Source organism: Patagioenas fasciata, chromosome Z, assembly GCF_037038585.1.
Source record: "Patagioenas fasciata isolate bPatFas1 chromosome Z, bPatFas1.hap1, whole genome shotgun sequence".
Lineage (NCBI taxonomy): Eukaryota > Metazoa > Chordata > Aves > Columbiformes > Columbidae > Patagioenas > Patagioenas fasciata.
Window position 1 is genome coordinate 26,600,193 of NC_092560.1, and position 21,049 is coordinate 26,621,241.

A 21,049-nucleotide genomic window follows, 5' to 3' on the forward strand; every position below is an offset into this window, starting at 1 on the left:
TGCTCCTGGGCATTAAAGAAAAAAAAAAAAAATTGCTAGAGAAGAAGGAACGGAAACATGGAGGCATGATCAAAGTGAAGATGAAACTGCCTTGTTCATACACCTAAGGGCTTCCTGCGCTGTGGTTTAGTGAGAAGGGCAAGTTAGGGACTGCCCCAACCCATTTGTTGTTTACACAGACCAGTCTCTGTCTTGAGTGAAGTATTGCTCTAAATCTCAGTCCGGCAAGCTGTGGCCTGAAGCTCAAGCTGTGCAGTGGAGCTGCAGTCGTGGTCACTGCTTGAGTCGGTGCAGCTGCTCATTCCGTCACAGTTCCTGCATACGGAAACTGATATTTTGTGGTGTGGTGGTTTGCAGTCGTGCGATCCTGAATGCTGTAGTCCAAGTGAAATATTGCAAAAGAAGGATCCTAGTGTCACCTCTTGGCGATTTCAGACTAACTCAAGTTGATTTGCAGTGTATTTTTTAGTCACTAGATGTCTCCATACGCTGTAAGCAAACACGGGCTATACTTACTGGTAAACAAAGAAGAAATAGCTAGAACTAAAGTTAAATGGGACAGTGTTTATGGCAATATAAATGCTTTATCACTTGGTTTCCGGCTGTCTGGATTTTTCCCAAGGAAATAATTACGTTGGAAAACGCTGGCCGTATTTCCTGGAGCATTTCATTGAAAGCATATCGAATTTGATTAGGGAGAGGTTGGGGTTTTTTTGGTTTTTTTTTTTTTTTTTTTGGATGATGAGTTTGGCCCAGCCTCTGGTGCACTGGAAACGGTGGGAGGTCCCAAACTTAAGAAAAGCCCGTTGTCAGATCTACATCAAAGCTAACAGCCTAGGAGGCTGAGGTGCCTTGGAGTTCGGGGTCCCCAGCAGAGGTAAGTCCTGGAGCTTTACCGTCCATCTCGATTTCTAAACCACATAGATGTTCTCTGGTGCGAAACAGCTGCAGGCACTAATTATTTGAAATTCTGAACGTTTTGGGGTTTGGTTTGATTTAACTTCAAACTAGACTTATAAAAAAATAATCCCTGAAGGCAGAATCAGGTTTTCTAGCCAGCTCTTTTCTCAGGTCCAAGACTGCCCGGGATACGACTCTTCTAAGTAAGTTTATTCCCTTTCGGCCCAGTAAGCCTACATGTAATGATAACCGCCTCCTACCTTTCTGCTTTTTGCTAGCCTTGACTCCGATTTAGTTCGCATGTCCCTCAGCCCTCGCTACCTGCTCTTATACCATGGGGACCTTTTTATACCACGTGTGCTTATATTGTGGATTTTTTTTTTTTTAATCGATCATGGGCATCTAACGTTGTGTTTGCTGTTTTAGCTGTAATTTAGCTTTTTTCCACGCTGCCTGGCGGAGAGCCGTGGGTCAGGGCAGGGGTGCAAAGTGCCGCCGTGTCTGCTCCACCCCCGCCCTCAGCTCCCGGTGCTGCAGGAGGCGGCAGCCGACCCCTTCGCAGCGGATGAGAGACCCGGCGCTGCTGCAGCCCGGCTGGGCCGCGGGTGGCCCGGCATTTCCACGGCCAAGCCGGACCGGGGCCACCGCCGCTCCCGCGGGCACGGCCGGGCCGGACCGGGCTGTGCTGGGGCGTGCAGCGCGACGCCGGCCGGCGCGCGGGGCGGGCAGTCCCGGCGCGGCGCGGCGCGGTGCGGTGGGCGGGCGGTGCGGCGAGGCGAGGGGCGGCCCCGCTCCTCCCCCGGCGCGGGGGCGGGTAGAGGCGGGGCCGCGGCGGCGGGGCGCAGCCGCCTCCTTTCGGGGCTGGGGATCGTCGCCCCGGGGGGGCCGTGGCCGTTGCCAATTGCGTAAGGGCGGCAGCCGGGGCGGGGAGCGGCGGGAGGTGCCGAGCAGCCGGGCGGCCTCCCGCCGTGTCCGGGGCGGGGAGCGCCATGCCGCCGCCCTGAGCGCGCCGCCGCGCCGGGCCCAGGTGAGTGCGCGCCCGGCCGGGGCCGGGAGCGGCGGCGGGGCTGGCGAGCGGCGGGGGGGAGGGATGGGGCGGCCGGTGCGGGCGAGCCGCCGGGGCGTGGGCCGGCCTGCCCGGCTCTCCGCTGCGGCACCGGCCTCTTTTGTTCCCGGCGCCTGCGGGAGGGAAGAGACGGGGAGAGAAGAGAGAGAGGGGAGGGGCGGGAGCGCGGGCGGCGGCGGCCGGGCGGGGAGGGCCGGCGGCGGACGCAGCCGCGGCTGCCTGGAGGAGTCGCCTGCTCCGCTCGGGACCGTGCGAGCGGGTCCCGGGCGCTGGGCGAGGAGCCGGCGCCTGCCCCGGCGTAAGCCCCCCGCCCTGCCGGCAGGTGCGGGCTCCGCGCCCCTCCGCGGGGTCTGATGGCAGGTGCCGCGGCGGGGGGGCATTGGCCGGCTTTGGTTGCTTTTGTGAGCGCTCCTGATGAGATGCTGCCGGAATCACGCTGGGAAGCAAGGCTGCGTGCAGACGGTTTCCACAGCAATAACTCTGCATCCCCGAGTGCCTGGGTTGTTATGGACTTCCTTTCCTGGGCCTGATAGCCGGCAGCCTACTTTACTTGCACAGAGACACGGAGAAAGCAGAGTGGGAGGTGTATATCTCAACACTTCTAACAAAAGAGGGTGTGCGGTGGTGCTACATCACAGCTGAGATGAGAGCTGTGTGCTGAACGTACTAACCTTTATATTTTAGTGTGAATTAGTGGCATGGGCTCTTTAAAAGGGGAGAGGTTTTATATTCCTGAATAGCTATAAAAATGAAATAGTGCCTGGGGCTTGACAAAGACAGTGCAATAAGGAATCTTTGGGTGGCGTCAGTCAAGTTCTGATGGCTCACAGGAGAAGGTTTGTAACAGTTTATCTACATTATTGATGTGAAATGGCCCATGGGTAACAGTAGGGAAGAGGGGAGGTTCATCTTTGTTCTTAGGAGTCTGTAGCTCTCAGAGGTGCTTTGTCTACATGGATCCTGCACATTGCCCACACTCCTGTGAAATCTGCCAGATCAAGATTTTTGGGCCTGCTCCTCTTGCTCCCTGCTAATACAGCACCCAGCAGAGAGTATGCTGGGTGCTCAAGCTAGGCAAAGTGTCCAAAAGAATGACAGTTTTATGTAAACCATAATTAATGTCCCCAGCTACAAAGGGATTCGTGAAGAAAAAGAAGAAAAAAGGAGGGGAGGGGAAGACAAGTGAGAGGACTACTGTGAGGCCCTTGCCGAAGTGAGATTGCAGAAGTGTCTTCTGAAATTTGGCATCTGATATGAACAGTAGCTGTGGCGTTTGCTGTTTTGAGATGTGGATAGATACTTTTTTCCATGGTGGACTTTGGAGTTTTTTTAATTATGAACGTTAATGTTTTAGTCTAATGATATTTAGTGGGAAAGGCGGTGCTGAGGGTTGGCTGGAATTTTTTTTCTTGTTCATCAGACTTGTTGCTAATTGGTGGGGACAGTAAGCAGTAGAGGATGGTGACCTCTGGGTGGAAAAACTGTTGTTTTCAACAGGCTCTGTAAAGTCCAACTTGGTTGATACATATTTGAATGGCTTGCACTTCAGTGGAGGTTAGGAGGTTTTATTTCCTTGAGTAATGATAGGGTATAGTGGGACAGATGCTTTTCAGTCTGATTTAAATGCTTAAAAACAATATTATTATCACTCAAAGATGCAAATAGGTGCCTGTGTAGCTTGGACAACCTGGACTACAAATGTTCTTTAATTACAGATAAGTTATTAATTTACTTTCAATACCAAGGATAGCCATTAACTTCCTTTATCCTGTGTTCAACACATTGCAGAAAAACGTTTAATACATAATTTTAGCATATTATTTTTTGTGCATTCTGAAGTAAGTCAGTTCAGCTCCTTGGTGTGAAAGTCTTGTCTGCAGAAAATGACCACTGTTCTGCCAGTTGTTATTTTTCCTCCACATGAAGAAAGAAAAATGGGTATTATAAATGTCAAGGGTGTTATTTAGTGATTCAGTTATGTTTATCTTACCTGTTGAGTATGGGGTAGCCCTTTGCTTCCTTACCGCTGGGAAGGCACTGATCACCCTCTACTCTGTGATCAGAGATCCATCTCCTCTTTGTTCTGACTTGCACAGGGGATTGGGAGAGGCTGTGGAGGAGGGCGAACCTGTTCCCGGGTGTTTGCTGGGGGCTGATGCAGGTGCCTCCACAGCTGTAAGAGGTACACCTCTGCCCCATGGCTGAAGGAGCTCCTCAGCTGATGGGCCACATCAGGCATCTCTGCAAGGAAGCTTGTCCCACAGTTCTTGTGGTGACTACGTTTCACCTTATGCATGCTTGCACTAGTGATTTTAAAACTACTGACACAAATTTGTGGGAAAATTGTCATCTAGTAAATCTCCTTTTCTGTATATTAAAAGGTTATATGATAGGTGCATAGTCTGAAGTATATCAGTAAACTTCATTCGCTGCGTTAGCAAGGCAGTTCTATAAGATCACCTGAAGTATACATCAATATGTGATTAAGATCTGTATTGTAAATTACAGTTTCTTGTTTGGAATCAAATCACAGTTAAACTTCCTCAGTTCTCAGCTTGCTTTTAGTAAAAGAGATTTCACTACTGGTTTAGTGGAGGCATTTTTAGCAAGACAAATGGGAATTAATTATTTGTAGATGTGGATGTAGAAATCCAGAGAAGTATTTTTTTGAAATACTAATTCTGAGAAAGGAAATGGAGAGGGAGTAGAAAACTATATACCTTGAAGAAAGATATGATGGAGAAGAGTGATGTATTTGCCAGTATGGAAAGGAAATACTGAAGACATTGACTTGCAACTGATTTTATTCCTTTATTGTGAAGTAGATTAACAAAAGCAAATGTACTAGTAGCTCTTCTATCTATTTTGGCACATGGGATTAAGAAAAAAAGAGTAGTGCAGTTGCGCAAAATTCCTAACTACACCTGGCAGGATATTGCAGGGCTTGGCTGTTGGGTGCAAAGTTCTTGGAGTTTCCTAGAAAGGAATTTACCACAGTAATCCAAAATATGAATGCAGCTACCAGCTCAGCAGAATGCGTCCTTAAAAGTAAATAGGAAGACTTTTTTTTTTTCTTTTTGAAGACTTGCATCTGTTTTGAGATATCCCAAATATGCTATTTGTAGGTTTGTTTTGTTTTTCTATTTGTAAAATTGTACAAGAGTTTTATGTTGTGTAAGTTAAATCACTGTATGTTATTCACCATGCTCTCGAGTTCTGCGACTCCTGTGATACCTGAGAGCCATAGAGGATGTTGCATTCAGACACACAGTTAAGTTATCCTACTTAGCTGTAGAAACTCTTTTTCACAAGACTATTACTTTTAAGGCTTTGTGCTCTCGTGGATTTAGGTGATATGTGCCCTGCCCTTCTGCTGGAGGCCACCATTCCTACAAAAAAGTGAAAACTCTCACCGTGTTTCAGCTACTATGTGTCAGTCTGGCGTGTTAATTTACACCATGAGGTAAAGGTGTAATTTGTGCTGCTAATGTCAGCAGACAATGGCAGTGGCTGAGCTGAGGGAGGTGGCCTTTATAGGAGGAGGTGATTTTTGGAAGAGTGGGGACAGAAAACAGTTAAATGAGATCTTAAAGCATAGTAGAAGAATGGACACATCATATTAGACAAAGTGTCTATCCAGACAATTACCTGATGGCTGACAATGAGGAGTAATAGCTGTCTGGTAAAGATATTACATAATGATACTGCTGCTTCCAGCCTCCTACAGTTTGTGGTTCAAGGACTTCTTAAGCTCGAGGCAATATTATTTGTTATTTATGGAACAATCCTCGACTGACTTCTCTTTTGCAACCTTGTTGCTCTTTGAACCTACACGAGCTCTGAAAGTCCCTTGCATCCAATACTGCCTCAGGTTCAGAAACCTCCTTAAGTCTTTTTTTTTTTCCTTCCCCCTTGTAAGAGACATTAATAGTCATTTGCAGTGCTACTGTGACTGTATGAATCTGTGTCATATATCCTCTCTCTTAGTCATCCATCTCCAGAATGAAGAATCATATGGGGGTTGGAACAGCTAAGAGGTGCTGATGTCACAGCTGTTTCCTCAGTGAATGTGATTTGGAGCTCTTACCTTAATTATCTTTTAAAGCAAACTCATTTAACTTGGCTTGCACAAATGCAAGACAACTCTAAAGGAATGTGGGTGTGCAGTTACAGTAATCAGCTTCTCAGGCATCATTGCTTTCTTTGTGGCTGATGCCCAATTGAAAACTGCAGAGACAATCCTTCAAGTAAGCAGAATAAGGAATGGAACATCATTTACTGAAATTTGAGTTGAACTGAAAATAAATTATAAGACCTTGAGGGCTTCACCTGAGAAGGAAACTAGGATAAGTATAAAGAACCAGGATGAAGAAGAAAGAAATTCATATGCTGATATGGAAAAGAGCATGTTATGCTACTGATTAATGTTTTAAATATAATTTAAACATGAGAATCCACTGGTCATTAGGTGATTGTATCAATACACTCAGGAGTTTCTTGGAGTATTTATGCTTATGTCTGTTGACCAAAGCTAAATATGAGATCTCATTCTTCTCCTCACCACCTGTTGTGTACTGTTGTATATGCTTATAATCTATTTATGAAAGATTTTCTAATTTAGTAAGAAGAAAATAGATAGCTAATCTCACCTTCCTGATTTTGAATAAATTGCAGGTCAGAATTCTGTTTGATCAGTGACTCAAGGTAGTGCCAGACTGGACTTCACTCCTCTGAAGTGTATTACCATTACATAGAAAATTTTTCTGCACTGAAGTCCTAAGCTGTAACTGTTATGGATGGGATTTATATTCTTCTAGAGACTGCAGATATCTGTATATACTGCTTCTTCTCATTGTCAGCGTGAGAAGTAATTTAATTTTTTTTCCCTGTTTTCAGTTTTTTGTTTGGTTGATTTTCCCTACCACCTTTTTCAGGTTCCAAGGTGAATACTGCAATTCGGTTAGTTTCACATGGAATCTGTTGACTGAAACAGGGCTATTTATTTGCTTAAAAGTAGGCTTGTACTCAGATGCATTGCTGAGCTGAGGGAGACCAAAGTGTTCTGTAAACTAACCCTCACAATGTCCCTCTGAGGCTAGTAACCACTTCTTTCTCCTCACGTTACAGACTGGTGGCCCAAATAAGCTGTTACTCATGCAGCAAGTGTGAATGCAAGTTTCCACTTTTGATCTCTTATTCAAGTTATTAAATCTTTCATTTCTGAAAAGGAGAGAAACAGTAAAAATATTCCATTCATGTTGCCTGTTTCAGCACACATGCCATATTTCCTAGTGTGCACTTTTGATTCCTCTGAATTTAAATTATTGGTTGATTCCCTGGTATGGTTTTGAATAATTTCCTTCAGCAGAACATGCTATTGTTTTAACAATGAATGAAAAAGAGATTAGACTTTCAAAATTTGTGAGTTATAAGGAATAACTGTGTCAAAAAGAAACACAGGGGGAAAAATTGAAGTCCCTGGAAGTGGCAGGCATGGTTTTAGATAGACAGAGCACAATTCGATGCTGTGGATTCTGGCTTATGTTTCTTTGTTTTGGTGGGCAAGATCTGAAGATGTTATGAATGTATTAGAAAAGACTGAAAATATTAATAGCAGTGTATTGAGGCCAGTTAAGAACACTTGAATGCTTGCTGGAAAGTGTTTGGTGTTTAGGAATTGGAAAAGACCAACATGTCCCTGCAGTTTTTGCAGTAAGACACATCTCTGCAGAACTATGAAAATCCCTTAATTTCGTACATGAACGTTCTGAAAAGACAGGTATTACATCTTCTGCATCAAATGTTTTCCTAACAATTATGCAAGTGAAACCAAGTGACTGCCGCAGAGCTATTCGGCACAAAATGTGGGTGAAGAGCGAAAAACCCAGTTGTCATTGGAGAGGGGAACCATTTTTCTTGAACCAAAACCTCTCTACCAAATGCCTTCAAAAGAGTCTAGGAACTAAATTAATGGTTCTCCTATATGCTGTAAGCTATGAACCCAAAAGTGGTTTTGCTTGATGTGCTGTAATTTCATACTTGTTCCCACAGGCAAATTCATATTCCACAGGCTACAAATTACCTGCCTCCTTCCCTTGGGTAGCAATCTTTTCACCATCCTCTCTCCCCCCTGCCTCAACATCCTTTAATCCAAATATGGTAACCAAATTGTTTTGCCTATCACCTAAACACATGTAATTAAAATTTCACTACTTGTATATAGGTCTGAAATTTACTTCTTACCCAGAGAGGCTTTAGTACTCAAAAGATTCCATTAGACCAGCTGATGAGGATTACTTCTATCTACAGACCTTATCTTATACTATAAATATTATGCATGCTCAAACTTCTGTCTCTTGTCTGTAGTACTTTGGAAAGACTTGTTTCAGGAAATGTGATCCTCAGCTTGAGTAGTTGCCAGTGGCTGAGTATCTTGCAATTTTGTGCATTTTCTCTGTGCCAAAAAAATTGGTAAAAATTAATAGTTGCTACACAGGAAACTCAGAAAACCTGGTGCAATATAACTTATTTTGGACAAGAGTTTTATCGTTCTTACCATGTTTGTATCTCTGTTTCTCACTGGCTGTTGCCTTTTGTCCTGTAATGTTTTTCTGAAACTGCTGGGCAATGGAGAAAACTCAGTGGTAGTATGTAGCAAGCAGCATATGTGACAGAAGTTGTCTATAGTTTCTACACTTGCTGGGATTTTTCAGGCTGTTACAAACATTGTCGTGATTTCCAACAATTACTTAACTGTGCACATAATCTTTTCAACTTTTGCACCTGCAAGTGGGAAAGTAGAGTTTTACAAATGTGCTGTCTGCTATCATAGTGAATAGATGTGATTTCAAAAGAAGGCAGTGGAAGTAAATGTGGAATCAAATAGGAAAGCATATGGGCACCCCATATGTCTACTGGGAACCATTAGTTTTCTGAAGGGTGAGGTTAAAATGTGTTGAACTGAGGACTTCTGAGGCACTTGAAACATCTCCGTTGTAGTTTATAAGCTTGGAGGCTTGTGAAGGTGTGCATGTCAGACTTCAGGAGTTTGCTTTACACCACTTACTGTTCAGTAATTGCAACTACTTAGATGCTTTTTAATATTGGCTTCTTGTCCTTTCCCTTTCTCTTGGGTTTCTCTACTCACCTTTGATCTTGCACCAGACAGGTGCCTGTGCCAGGAAAGCAGCAGTAACTGATGTGGTGCCATATTGCATGGGGAGATATTTTTCTTGATGTGTGTGGTTTTCCCTTACCCTTTCCCAGTCTTCTCCTTAGTGGCAATTATATACTTTGAGATGAAACAGTGTGCTAATAAGTCAGCACGACAGCTGGTGATGTTTGATAACCCAGAGCAACAGAAGTGGGGTTTCTTCTTGTTTCTCTTTTGTTTTGAGACATGTGAACTATGCATCCTTAAAATATGCATTAAGGGAAGCATTACTTTCTTTACACTGTATGGAAGAAAGCATACTTGGTTACGAAGTTTTGAGAAGGTGCAAGGGTGAGGAATGTTAGTGCATTTGACATGTTTTGTTACACTAAGTATTTGACAGCAGGGAAATGAAATATCTTGGTATATTTCTCACATTTTGGGTGGTGTCAGATGATGTTTTGAATTACCTCATGAAAGAATCTGATTCCTTTCCAGGAAACCAACCACAAACCAAGTGGCAGATAAGCATGCCGCTTACCTCTGAGCTCATGCTCACCTCTCAGGAGGTTCAGATGTTATTCCTTGGTTGTACAGTGCATATGTTTCTAGTTTCTGCCAGTCTGGAACAATGTGGGCTTGTATGAATGTGTAGTAGTGGCACAAGTTAAGAGTGGTGAAGGAGTACGTGAGGAGACTGGAGATGTTGCAGCCTGTTCAGTGGCTTGTTGCTGTCAGCTTGCTGGGGCTTGCTGTCCATACAGCTCAGAAGCTCTGTTGACAGAGCTGGACTTGCAGATAATCACTACTTTTACTTGTATGTTGTACAAAATAACCTTTTCTGTTGTTGTTTTTTTTGGAGTGCTTTTTTTTTGTTAAGATGGTTTAAGCTGATTTGGCTGATGTGATGAGTATGAGAAGTACATGCTTGCTTGCCTGGATTGTGCAAAGGGGTGCATGTGCAGAAATCTGGATTGTATGTGGTCCTCAGTACAGGAAAGACATGTACCTGTTGAAGAGGGTGCAAAGAAGGCCACAAAAATGATCAGGGGGCTGGAACAGCTCAGCTGTGAGGACAGGCTGAGCAACTTGGGGTTGTTCAGCCTGGAGAAGAGAAGGCTCTGGGGAGACCTTGTTGTGACCTCTCAGTACTTGAAAGGGGCCTGTAAGAAAGAGGGGAACAGACTTTTTAGCAAGGCCTGTTACAATAGGACAAGGGGTAATGGTTTTAAACTAAAGGAGGGGAGAGTCAGGCTAGACATGAGGAAGAAATGTTTCACAATGAAGATGGTGAAATAGTGGCACAGGTTGCCCAGAGAGATGGCAAATGTCTCATCCCTGAAGACATTCAAGGCCAGGCTGGATGGGGCTCTGAGCAACCTGCTCTAGTTGATGTCCCTGCTCATTGCAAGGGGGTTGGACTACATGACCCTTCCAACCCAAACTATTCTGTGGTTCTACTCTTGCAAAAGAGTGACAGATTAATAAAGTAGCCTTCCAGCAGATGGGTGGCAACAGGTACATAGTGGGCTGAAGCACCTGAGATGCTCTAGCTGAACCTGTGTGTTAGAAACTTCCCTGCTACTGGTGAGCTAGAAGCATGTGCTTATGTGTGGGCCTGTCTAAAAGCTGTGATGCATAACGGATTTGAAAATGTTGTGTAATACACTGTAGAAGGCTGAAGGACAAGAAGTTTGGGAATACTGAGATAGCAGCCTGCCTAAATGACATGGCAAATAACAGATTTGTATGGACTGAATTCTGTATACCTCAGATATTATAATCGCTTGTATATTGTGCAAGAACATGACTTACTGACACCACTCTGAAGCAAGCTGCAAAGTAAAAGACTACATCACTTGCTATACTACAGTACAATTGTAAAAGCTGGAGTGTTCTTGTCTAGGACTGCACCATCAGGAGGAGATGCCCCGATCATGAGCTTCTTTAGGAGACCTACTTCTGTTGGGTTTAGGAGATCCTGGTGATAGGAGCCAGTCCTTTTTGATGTTTTTAATTGCAAATGGTCTCCTGAGGACTTTGATCTCAACATGTTTTGTTCCACAGAGTGCAAATAAACAAGTCAATCATTTGAATCAGAATATTGATGTGTGTTAGTTTTAGAGAAAAGTTAGTAGCTGCTTTACAGGATAGAAAAGATCCTTCTTTCAGCTACAGAATTTCAAATAACACAGGAAGAGGGAAGGAAGTGTTGAAATTATTATCCTGTTGTAATGGAGAACTATATAGTAAATATTTTGATTGTGCAAAGTGTCTCCTTATGACTTTGTTTAATAATTTTTATTTTGTAATGGCTAAGACAGGGATTCCGCAGCTGCTTTTCCACCTGTCCCTGGAGTGACCTGTATTTGCACTTGAGGGGTATAGTTGGAAAACTTTTACAGTTTGCAAAATGAGTCTTGCAAACAAGGTGGGATGCTGTGTACAAAACAATGTGCTTGCAATATCACACAAGTGTCAATGTCTGTTGTGATGAATTATATTTTTCTTTAAAGTGCTAACAGTAAGTGGTAAAATTACTGCCAAAGTTAGGTTTTTCATAACCATTCTGCATTTAGCTGATATAGCTGAGCAGTTAACTAACTCCTTAACTCTTTGTACCATGTTACAATGAACACTCTGTAGTCATTTTGTCAGTGTGATAAATAAATGCCACATCTGAAAACTTTTTAACCAACTTTGAGCTGGAAGTCCAAACCATTAAAAAAAAACCCAAACGCATGCACACAACAAAACCCCCAAACCTAAATGCTGGATAGATTCATTTAAATTTTTAGTAAAAAATATATTTCAGGATTTGTTTCAGCTTGACATAAATACTGCTTTTGAGCTAGGTGAAAAGCTCCTTCTCTACTCAGCTTTTAACACCACTTCTGAAACGTAAGAATGATTGCATTTCCACTGCTGAAAGATGACGAGTTGAGTGTAAAAGCACATGTGGTGAGAGCAAGCTGTTCCACAATGCTCATAACACACTGGGTAGTTAATTTTGAGAGCTGAGGATTAGGTTTGGGAAGTAGTGTCTCAAAGAACAGAAAGGAGAATGGTGAAAATCAATTTACTGCAATGAACAGGTGCAAGAAAGACTGCTGGAGGACTTGGCATAATTTTTGCACTCTAGGACAGCTACTCCAGTTAATGTTTCAGTGCCTTTGTTGTCACTGTGCGTGCATCTGAAGATGCATTGTCTCCCATGAAGGGGTAGTCCAGCCTGTTCAATAATAACAACTCTTTTGCCTAGAAACAGTGAAGTATCAGATTTTGCAGCATGTAAAACAAAAGGCTTCTTTGGTACTTCTCAGAATAAGATTACAATTGTCACGTTTCTCCTTACCAGTGTGCCTGGCACTTCAGAATATAGCTCAGACTTCCCTTTGTTAATGGAAAAGAAAGAAGATCTTCATGCTCTTCCATTATTGGTAGTTTTTATTTTCATAATTCATTTTGCTATTTAATACATATGACGTATGCTTAAATCTCCTTCAGGATTTAGTTTAGAAAGTTAGGTTTCAGTTAACTGGAACTTGAACAGCCTTCTCAAAACATCCCATCCCTAGGAAATGTTAATTAAAAAAAAATCATGCCAGCTTTGTGAGTACTCCATGCAATGCAACACAGTTGACCAGAAAGCCTGAGAAAATGGTCAAATGCAGTTTTGCATCTCTTAAAGCAAACCAGGAAAATATGGTAGGTTAAGAATGGCTGGTGAGGATGAGCTAGGCAGTGCTGGTTTTGGTAGGCTTTCCTCACTGGTTGCTTCAGAAAAAGATAGAAACAGTACTAGTGACTGAAATAAAAGTAGCACTCACTTCTATAGTGGTTATAGGTACAGCAATCCGGAGGAGTCATGTTGCTTCCAGGTTTTGAGTCCAAATTCAGACCTCTTAGCAATGAGGAAAAACCACTGGGTTTGCTGAAGGAGATGCAGATGACTTTCTTACAGGATCATTCCTGATGCACCTTTACTAGCACTGAATCCTGCAGTGAGTAGAATGAGAACCTGTGGGCTCTATATGCTTCAGCTAATTAAAAGCCTTGACTAAGTTGCATTGGTGTGAATATAAATAAAATTGTGTTTGGTATTTTGTGTATTAAGTACTTTTTACTGCTTCCAATGTGGAAAGAAGGCTTGTTTCTTTCAGCTTCTTTTCTGTAAGGGAAAACAATTAGGAGTTTGTTCGGCTTTTGTGTGCAGCAGAAATACATTTAGGCATTCTTAGCATAACTTTGGGGAAGCAGGGGTTGCTAGCTTTCTCATTGTTCAGCTTGTTCCTTAATCACATAAGTAAACTGTGAAAACGCTATGTGAAAAATACCTGATGGAAATACAAAGAAATGGCCTGTGCTGTACTGTCTTCCCATACCAGATGCTTTAAAATTTTGTTCAAGTTATATATACTATTGTTTCAAGTTGTTACACCATGGCAAATGACCAGTAGCAACTGAGTGACTGATACTTCGTATAAAACCACAGTTTCCATGGCTGTTCTTAAGGCATGTGGCTTTAAATTGTCTTTTTTATTTGTTTGGTTGCTGCTTCTTTTTTTTTTTTTTTTCCTTTATATATTGTACTCTATATTCTGAAAACCTGTCCCTTATTTTTTCCCCGTGTGTGTGTGTGTTCCAGTGACTTTATAACATGCAAGACACTGATGCCAGGGGGAGTTCCCCTGCTTTCCTCCGTCCTCAAAATGGGAGCAGTCACAGGTCTTCGGGGTACATCCCAGGGAGGATCGCCCCTCTCCGTCCCCCGCCGCCTTTGCAGAGCCATGCTACAGCCGAATTTACCTCTGCGAGACAAGAAGCCCGGACAAGACTCCCGTCCTTACCAGTGGATCAGCCCCGCCGCCAAGCAGAAGCCAACAGGCATAAAAATACTCTCATTTGCTTTGCCATTTCTAGCCTTTCACTTTTTGTTGCACTGGGGATTTCTTTGGGAATAGCTTCAAAATATGCTCCAGATGGTAAGTGCTTTTTGCTAACAAGATCATCCTATCAGTTAGTAGTCCCTATGAACATAATTCAATGATTCAGCATCAGGATTAGTGTTAAAAGTTAAGTGCAAAAATAGGGTGCTTCCTGCAGTTTTAACATGGAGGGAAGCAGTGTTTAGGGGCCAAGATCAGATCAGATCCTTTCTCTGGTATCAGTGTTATTTTTATATGTTTCTACAGTGAATGTTTTGATTTAGTTACCTGAAGCAAAAATGTGTGGCGGTAAATAGAGACTATTGGTGAGGGGGAAAGAAGCATGAATATTGTGCAAGTGTTATTATTTTTGTTTGCAGAATAAGCTATCTGATAATGTTCACAAATTGTAGACAAAATGGTATCCTGTCTGTTTAAACAGTAATTAAAGAACATGGTAAAAGAATGTTCAAGTGAAAACATTTTAAAATCTGTGGGAATTTATATGAACAGTATGTGTTTGCTTTGTTTATACACAGACTGGGCAGGGACCTTTTTGATCTTCTAGCCCTCATTATTTTTTAGCTCATTTTAGAGAAGTGGGCAACTTTTATGGAATTTGGAAAACCTTGCAAATGTGTCAGTGCTTATAAAGCATTATCGGGTGATGTGATTAGCTGCTGATCATTAAGTACTTCTCCTGGCCAAATACTGCTAGAAGTTACTATGAGATGCTGTTGCTAAAGGTTGGTAGTATTTGGAGCATGGGTTGTTTTGTTTTCTGTATATTTTTGTTTGCTTAGTTTTGTTTTTTTTTTTTTTTTTGTTTGTTTGTTTTTGTTTTTTTTTTTTTTTAAGGCAGAAGTTGGGTTTCTAAGAGCTAAACAGGGTTTTTAATTGAAACTGTTGGCTGTTGTAACGCAAACAGTCTTACACTCCTCAGTGGCTTTTGGCATAATAACTCAAAAGGTTCAGTTTTCCAAAGTCAATACAACACAGGCTGAACAAATTAAATAATCAATGGGAGATTTCAGATGATAGTACGAAAGGAACGCACACATCTGAACAGAACGCTCTTTGTGGTGGCTTGCAGAGGTCTCTTCTTAGGTGAAGTTACTGAGTGTTCCTAATAATTATGAAGGAAAACAAAAAAAACCTGAGGAAGTAGTAAATGGAAAGTTACTGCTACATTGTGATCCAGGTCAACAGTGAGAGGGTTGTAGCCAAATTCAAGAGAAGGCTGAAGGGTGACTTAGCAGTTGACTCTGAGAAGGACTTTTGGGAGGCAAAAACCTTTCTGCTTTGATATCAAGACTTTAACTTTCAATTAACTAGAAGTTGTAGATTTTTCTGATCATTTTAGTAGAAGTGGGGTATTGTTGTGTGCTATGGGATACTTAAAATAATAATCCTTTTATGCTCTAAAAGCTGATAATGTGGAGATGGCTTGCCTATTTAAAAAATGTTAGCGGTTTTATAATGGTTTTGGTTCAGCCACAGTAACTCGTTTCAGAGGCATTGAGTTGTGCTGTTTTTTTGCACTGAATGCCTGGTCAGCATGTGGTTGATGGATCACCATAGATATTGAGGATGTTGTAGGAAGAGTTGCTTTGTTTTAGTAGATGCTCATGGTGGTTGTTTTTTGTTTTGTTGTGTGTGGTTTTTTTTTTGTCTAAGATAATGACTTACATAAGAGCTAAGGAGTAACCCAAGGTCGTGACTGCTTTCCTTCCATGTCCCACTGCTTCTTGATGGAATTCCAGGCCAGTTTTCAGCACTAATTATTGCATTGTGTCTTTCTGAAGTTTCCCAGCATTATCTTTTAAAAAAAGAAACAAGACGCACCCATAGAATCCCTTGGAAACCCTGGCACAAGATAAACTCCTCCAGGCACCAAGGAAAGTATGGCTGAAATTTTAATCTGGCAGGAACTCCCCAAAAGTTTCCCAAGAGGTTGAAATGTTAATAAGCTCAGCTCCAACCTAGCAGATGCCGTGCTGCAGCCAACACCACCAGTTCCAGCTAGGTGTGTTCTTCGTAAGGGCTAATTGGAAATCCATATTGTTGGGACTTTTAATGGCTGTTTAAAAGGCAGTGGAGGGAATGTGAGACTTGGTAGTAATTGCGTGTAAATCCTAAACCTCCGGCATTCCTTCCCAAAGGGAAAATGATACTTGTCTGCTTTTCTGTTCCTGCCTGTCAGCTGGTTTCTTCCCCCTCGCCCTTGCTTTTATCTTCCTGTCATCATCTTTTTTTTTTTTTTTTTTCTTTTTAAGGAGTCCTGAACACTGGAGATCAGGGAGAGCACTGGAAATGCAATTTCCTTCCCCATTTCCAGGGGCTTGTGCTGCAGGGTCAGGATGACAAGCTGGGGAGGTTTTCAGGAAAAAGTTCTGCTTGGCCTCTGCAGCTCTTGGCTGGAGCTCACCCATGGTAAACAGGATCCTCAGAAAGTTTGGCTGCCGAACTGTGATAAACCTCTGCTGAGCATAATATAACACTGATAACTTTTTCCCAGAGGCCTTAGAAACTCCAGACTTGGTGACTAAGTAGGTAGAAAGCAACCATTTAACTACATCTTGAGAACTGTTTCCTGTCTTTTCTCCTGCCAAATTTCATGTCCTTGTTCCAGTACATGGAAGATTCTAGAATTCTGATTTTTTTGTTTGGCAGGGTGTTCTTTTTTGTGCTTTTTTTTTAGGTTTTGGGTTTGTGTTGTTTTTTTTTTTTTTTCTTTTTCCCTTCGTCCACCATTTGCAAAAATTTACTTCCTCCCCCCAACTCTATTAGAAGCAATTAAACCTTGAGGAGAGCTGACCTATTTTTACAAAAATCCTCTAAAGCAGAGGCTTAACTTAAAACATTTTCAAGATGAGTGGTTGGATTTGGCAAGGCCATAACTACCTTTCTGGTTTATGTTTCTGTTTTCATTTAGTGTTAACTGTAGAGGCAGTGACTGTGGTCTGTAAAATCTAATCAGTAATTTTGGAGGTAACATATGGTGAAGTACTAAATATTTGATGTTTCCGTGCATCCCACTGCAGTTGCTAAGGGAGAATTTCAAAATACTTTTTCTGAGAACATCTGATCTCTTTGCCAAAAAGTTGATCCACTGTGCTTCAGAGTCATAGTTGCGTTACTGGAGCCTGTATTTCTGATGTTCATGTCTTCCTTGCTGGATGTAAAAGAGATTTTTTTTTTTTGAGTTATTGTGCTGTGCCTGTTCTTTCTGACTCAACAGAAAAATCCACAGTTACTAGATCTTCTGTGAATCATGCTAAGCAGAAATCATCAGGTTGCTGACTCATGGTTTCCTCACATTGCCCTTTGCTACCAGCCAGGAAATATGTATTTCTTCACAGTGCTTGTGTGTGTGGTGTCTGGGGGAAGGGGTTTAGTGACTCTGCATGAGTCAGGCAATAGACTTGCATTTATCCGGTGAGTGTTCAGCAGCCTTGCTGATCACAGTGCTGCTTGCTTTTTGGCTTTCCCTCACATTGAATTTCATTTTCTAAATGTTGTCTTCTTAGGATCACCCCAGAAGATTTTTTTGTTTTTCTTTTTATGTTACTATTGGATGCCTTTTGCCCTTTCATGATTCTGCTGATTTTTTTTTTTTTTTTTTTTTTTTTCCCCTACTGGTTGTCAAATCTTGGTTTGTGTGGATTTCCTGAGTTGGAAAGGATTTGAAATGTGGAAAATAACACCAAAGGAAAAACACGTCTGTCAGCAAAACTAAGTCTGGCTTGTGTTAAACTTGTGGATAGGTTTTGCTTTCTTTGGGTTTTGCAAGAATGGGGTATTCCTAATAGCTTTTTGCCCCAAAGTTGCATTACAGATGTGTGAGTGTTTTTTTCCAGAAGATGTGAAAAAGCTAGTTTGACTGTTACTCTCAGTTGGTCTGCTAAGCTGTTTACTTTGGCATCTTTTTGGTTATCTTTTGCTTAAGAAAAATGTTTTCAGTCTGACTTTTCTTTTGGTAAGAAAATCCAAGGAATATACTTCCCGTTTCTGTTTTTGTAGTATGTCTATGCTGCTGCATTACTCAGCTACTCAATGTGCTAAAGATGTGCGTCTCATAAATATTACATTGCTGTAACTTCATCTGAATTCACACAACCGTGTCACTTCCTCCTGCTGCTTCTGCTTTCCAGGCCTTGTAGCGTGGTGTTGTTGCCCGTGTAGTGCCAGACCTTTAGCAGGGTTTCAGCGAGGACTTAATGTGTCTCAGCTGTTGATGTGGTTTCTAGCCTGCCTTCTTAAGGAGTGCAAACCAAGAGTTCAGACCCAAATGTCTTGTCTCCTACAAAACTGCTCTAACCAGTAAGATATTATATATTAATACCTTATATTCTAAATGTACTAAGGATGTCTTGTCCCTCTTTATCCCTTACCTGCAAACCTACACTGAAAGAAACGATTTACATACTTAAACGTGAGAAGGGATCAGCCTTTGGCACACAGGAAAAGACCTTGAGGGAAGTGAGATACTGAAATGCTTTGCAACCATGATAGTTGACCTTGGTAGCTGGCCCAGGACATCCAGTGCACAGTGTGGTTGCTGTGAATCTGAGTGCTTCACACTTGCCTCCCTCATCGACTGCAGGTGATGTGGAACATCTCACAAAAATAAGATGGGGTTCAACAGTGTCCATCATCAATGGTATAAGTTGGTTGTTGAGTTTGTGATCATCAGTTGCTTAATTCAGTATAAGAATGCCTTCCTACCCTTGGGAGTTTAGTGACTTTTCAGGTGTCTTTTTGCCTTATCAAATACAAACAGTAGCATCTGTGGCTGCAGCAGTGTAACCACAGTAGGAGGTGGGAATCCTTTGTGGATGACTGACTCTGTCTTGCTCTTGGTCATCCTAATGCTGCCTTGATTGATGTGGTGGTGCTTGTTTTTTAAAAGCTGAATTTCACATTACATTGCAGAAAATTGCCCTGATCAGAATCCTCGTCTTAAAAACTGGAGCCCTGGAAAAGACACTGAAAAGAGAGTTTTTATCAAAAAAGGGGATATGTTTCGTCTAAACTCAGATGCTACAGTACACTCTATAGTTATACAGGATGGAGGTATGAAATGGCAAGATGAACATCATGCTTCAATTGATTGCATGGTTTTTATTTCTGTGATTACATGAAAAATGTGTTGAAATTTTATGTTGCAGCTTATTGACCAAATCCCTCGCTTTTCCTTTTCAACCTGCTACCAGGCCAGGAGTATCATTGAAAAGATGAATGACCACTGTAAAGTCTTTTTGGTGGAGAACTGACTTGGTTTTCTATAGGATATAGTTAAACAAGTTTTGTGTAGTAGCCTTCCTAGTACAAGATCTGATTGTCCTGATGGTTACTGTGGTATGTTAGTAATTCTACTAAGATGGCAGAAAGAAATCAACCAAATCCTTAGAAAGATAAATTGTCATTGGTAGGAGTTAATTTCCCAGATATTCTTAAATATATATGAGCGTAACAACTTAATTCATGGGTGTGGAAAATAAACCTGGAATTTTTCTGTTGTCCTTATTGCAGAGCTTGGTTCTTTGAGTCCATCTGAATTTTGCTTTGACTTACGTAATTTTTTTTTTTTCCTTTAGGGGTACTTGTTTTTGGTGATGATAAAGAAGGTTCTAAAAATATTACCTTGAGAACTCGATTTATCCTGATAAAGGATGGTGGAATGCTTCATGTTGGAGCAGAGAAATGCCGCTATAAATCCAAAGCAACTATTATTTTGTATGGGAAGTCAAACGAAGGTGCTGATGTGCCAGAATTTGGCCAAAAATTTATTGGTGTGGGCCCGGGAGGAACGCTGGAGTTGCATGGGCACCAGAAGTTATCATGGACTCTTCTGTCAAAGACTCTGTATTTCTCAGGGCTGGCCTATGGTCATTATACCTTTAAAAAGAACTTTTCTCGAGGACTAAATGTGAGAGTGATCGATCAGGACACAGCAGAGATTTTGGAAGTGTTGAAGTTTGATACTCATGAATATTTAGAAGACAGCTTGAAGCTCCAGAACTTACTGAAAAATGGAAGTCCTGGTCGCATTGTTGCTATTGCTGTGGGAGATTCAGCTGCTAAAAATCTACGGGAGGAAACCAGAGTGACTATCCAAAATCTTCTGGGAAGTAAGTTTGTTAGAGGATTAAGTTACAGGTAAGTAATTTATTTTCCCTTTTGTGTCCATTAAAGATAAGATACAGATTCTGCTGCCTTTGGGGGATTTGTTAAACTTTGACACTGTCTACGCTTTAAGGCTTCAGAGGATTCTCAGTGTTGTATGTAGTATTGTAGTAGTAGAATTCGGTGTGCACTATTTTGATAATGCCGAGACTGATAGTTACACAGGTGTCTATGATACATTTTATTACTTATTCATAATTGTTTTCTTTCACTGTTCTTTACAGAAATTAAAATTGGGTGCAGCAGGGATTTTTTTCCTCATTCAAACACACAGATGGAAAACACTTGCTAGGTGAAGCTTTTGGTGCATATGGTGTTATGTTTGAGTAGCAAGGAATGTCAAGCTAGAATACAGGAAAGGGATGCTAATCCTGTATTATTCACACCTGTACACCGTTTAAATAAAAGTACATTACCCCTCTACTGATTCTGCAAGGGAACTGATCTGTAGAAGTATTTTGTTACTGAAGTACACTTGTAGAATGTTTCTGTATCTCTTTACTGTTCTTTTCAGTTGGTCAGGGTTTGAATGGTGGTGCCGTAGAAGAGGTGTAATAGGAATTATTAAAGCAGGACTGTTACACTTCTGTGCTGTTCATTTAGTTGTCGCAAATGACTCTTTGCAGTGTGTGTTCTGAACTTGGCTTTGTGCTGCAGAGGGTTCACAGTACAAGTGAAAGGGACACCAAGCCTCCTAACTAACTGTCCATCTGTCCTTCAGCTCCCATTTAATTGGTGTTGTATAACCTGTTTCTGTTTTCCAGGAAATCAGATGTTTAGTTTTTCCTTTCTATGCTTGCCCCTCACTATCCC

At 41.8% G+C, this 21,049-nt stretch overlaps 1 protein-coding gene across 4 annotated transcripts in view; it reads left to right on the top strand.

Annotated features, from left to right (window-relative positions):
* The window catches only part of CEMIP2 (cell migration inducing hyaluronidase 2), a 57,351-nt gene that overhangs the window by 4,335 nt on the left and 31,967 nt on the right, over nucleotides 1-21,049 (top strand). Inside the window, exons 1-4 of one of the 4 annotated variants that reach the window (XM_071802880.1) lie at nucleotides 761-877; nucleotides 13,768-14,104; nucleotides 18,983-19,123; nucleotides 19,648-20,209. In XM_071802880.1, the coding sequence (XP_071658981.1) occupies nucleotides 13,780-14,104; nucleotides 18,983-19,123; nucleotides 19,648-20,209 (1,028 nt within the window). In that variant the 5' untranslated portion in view covers nucleotides 761-877; nucleotides 13,768-13,779. Of the gene's footprint in view, nucleotides 1-760; nucleotides 878-1,775; nucleotides 1,928-13,767; nucleotides 14,105-18,202; nucleotides 18,371-18,982; nucleotides 19,124-19,647; nucleotides 20,210-21,049 lie in introns of those variants that run through there. The other 3 variants (XM_065860906.2, XM_065860907.2, XM_071802881.1) reach the window with 3 other exon arrangements.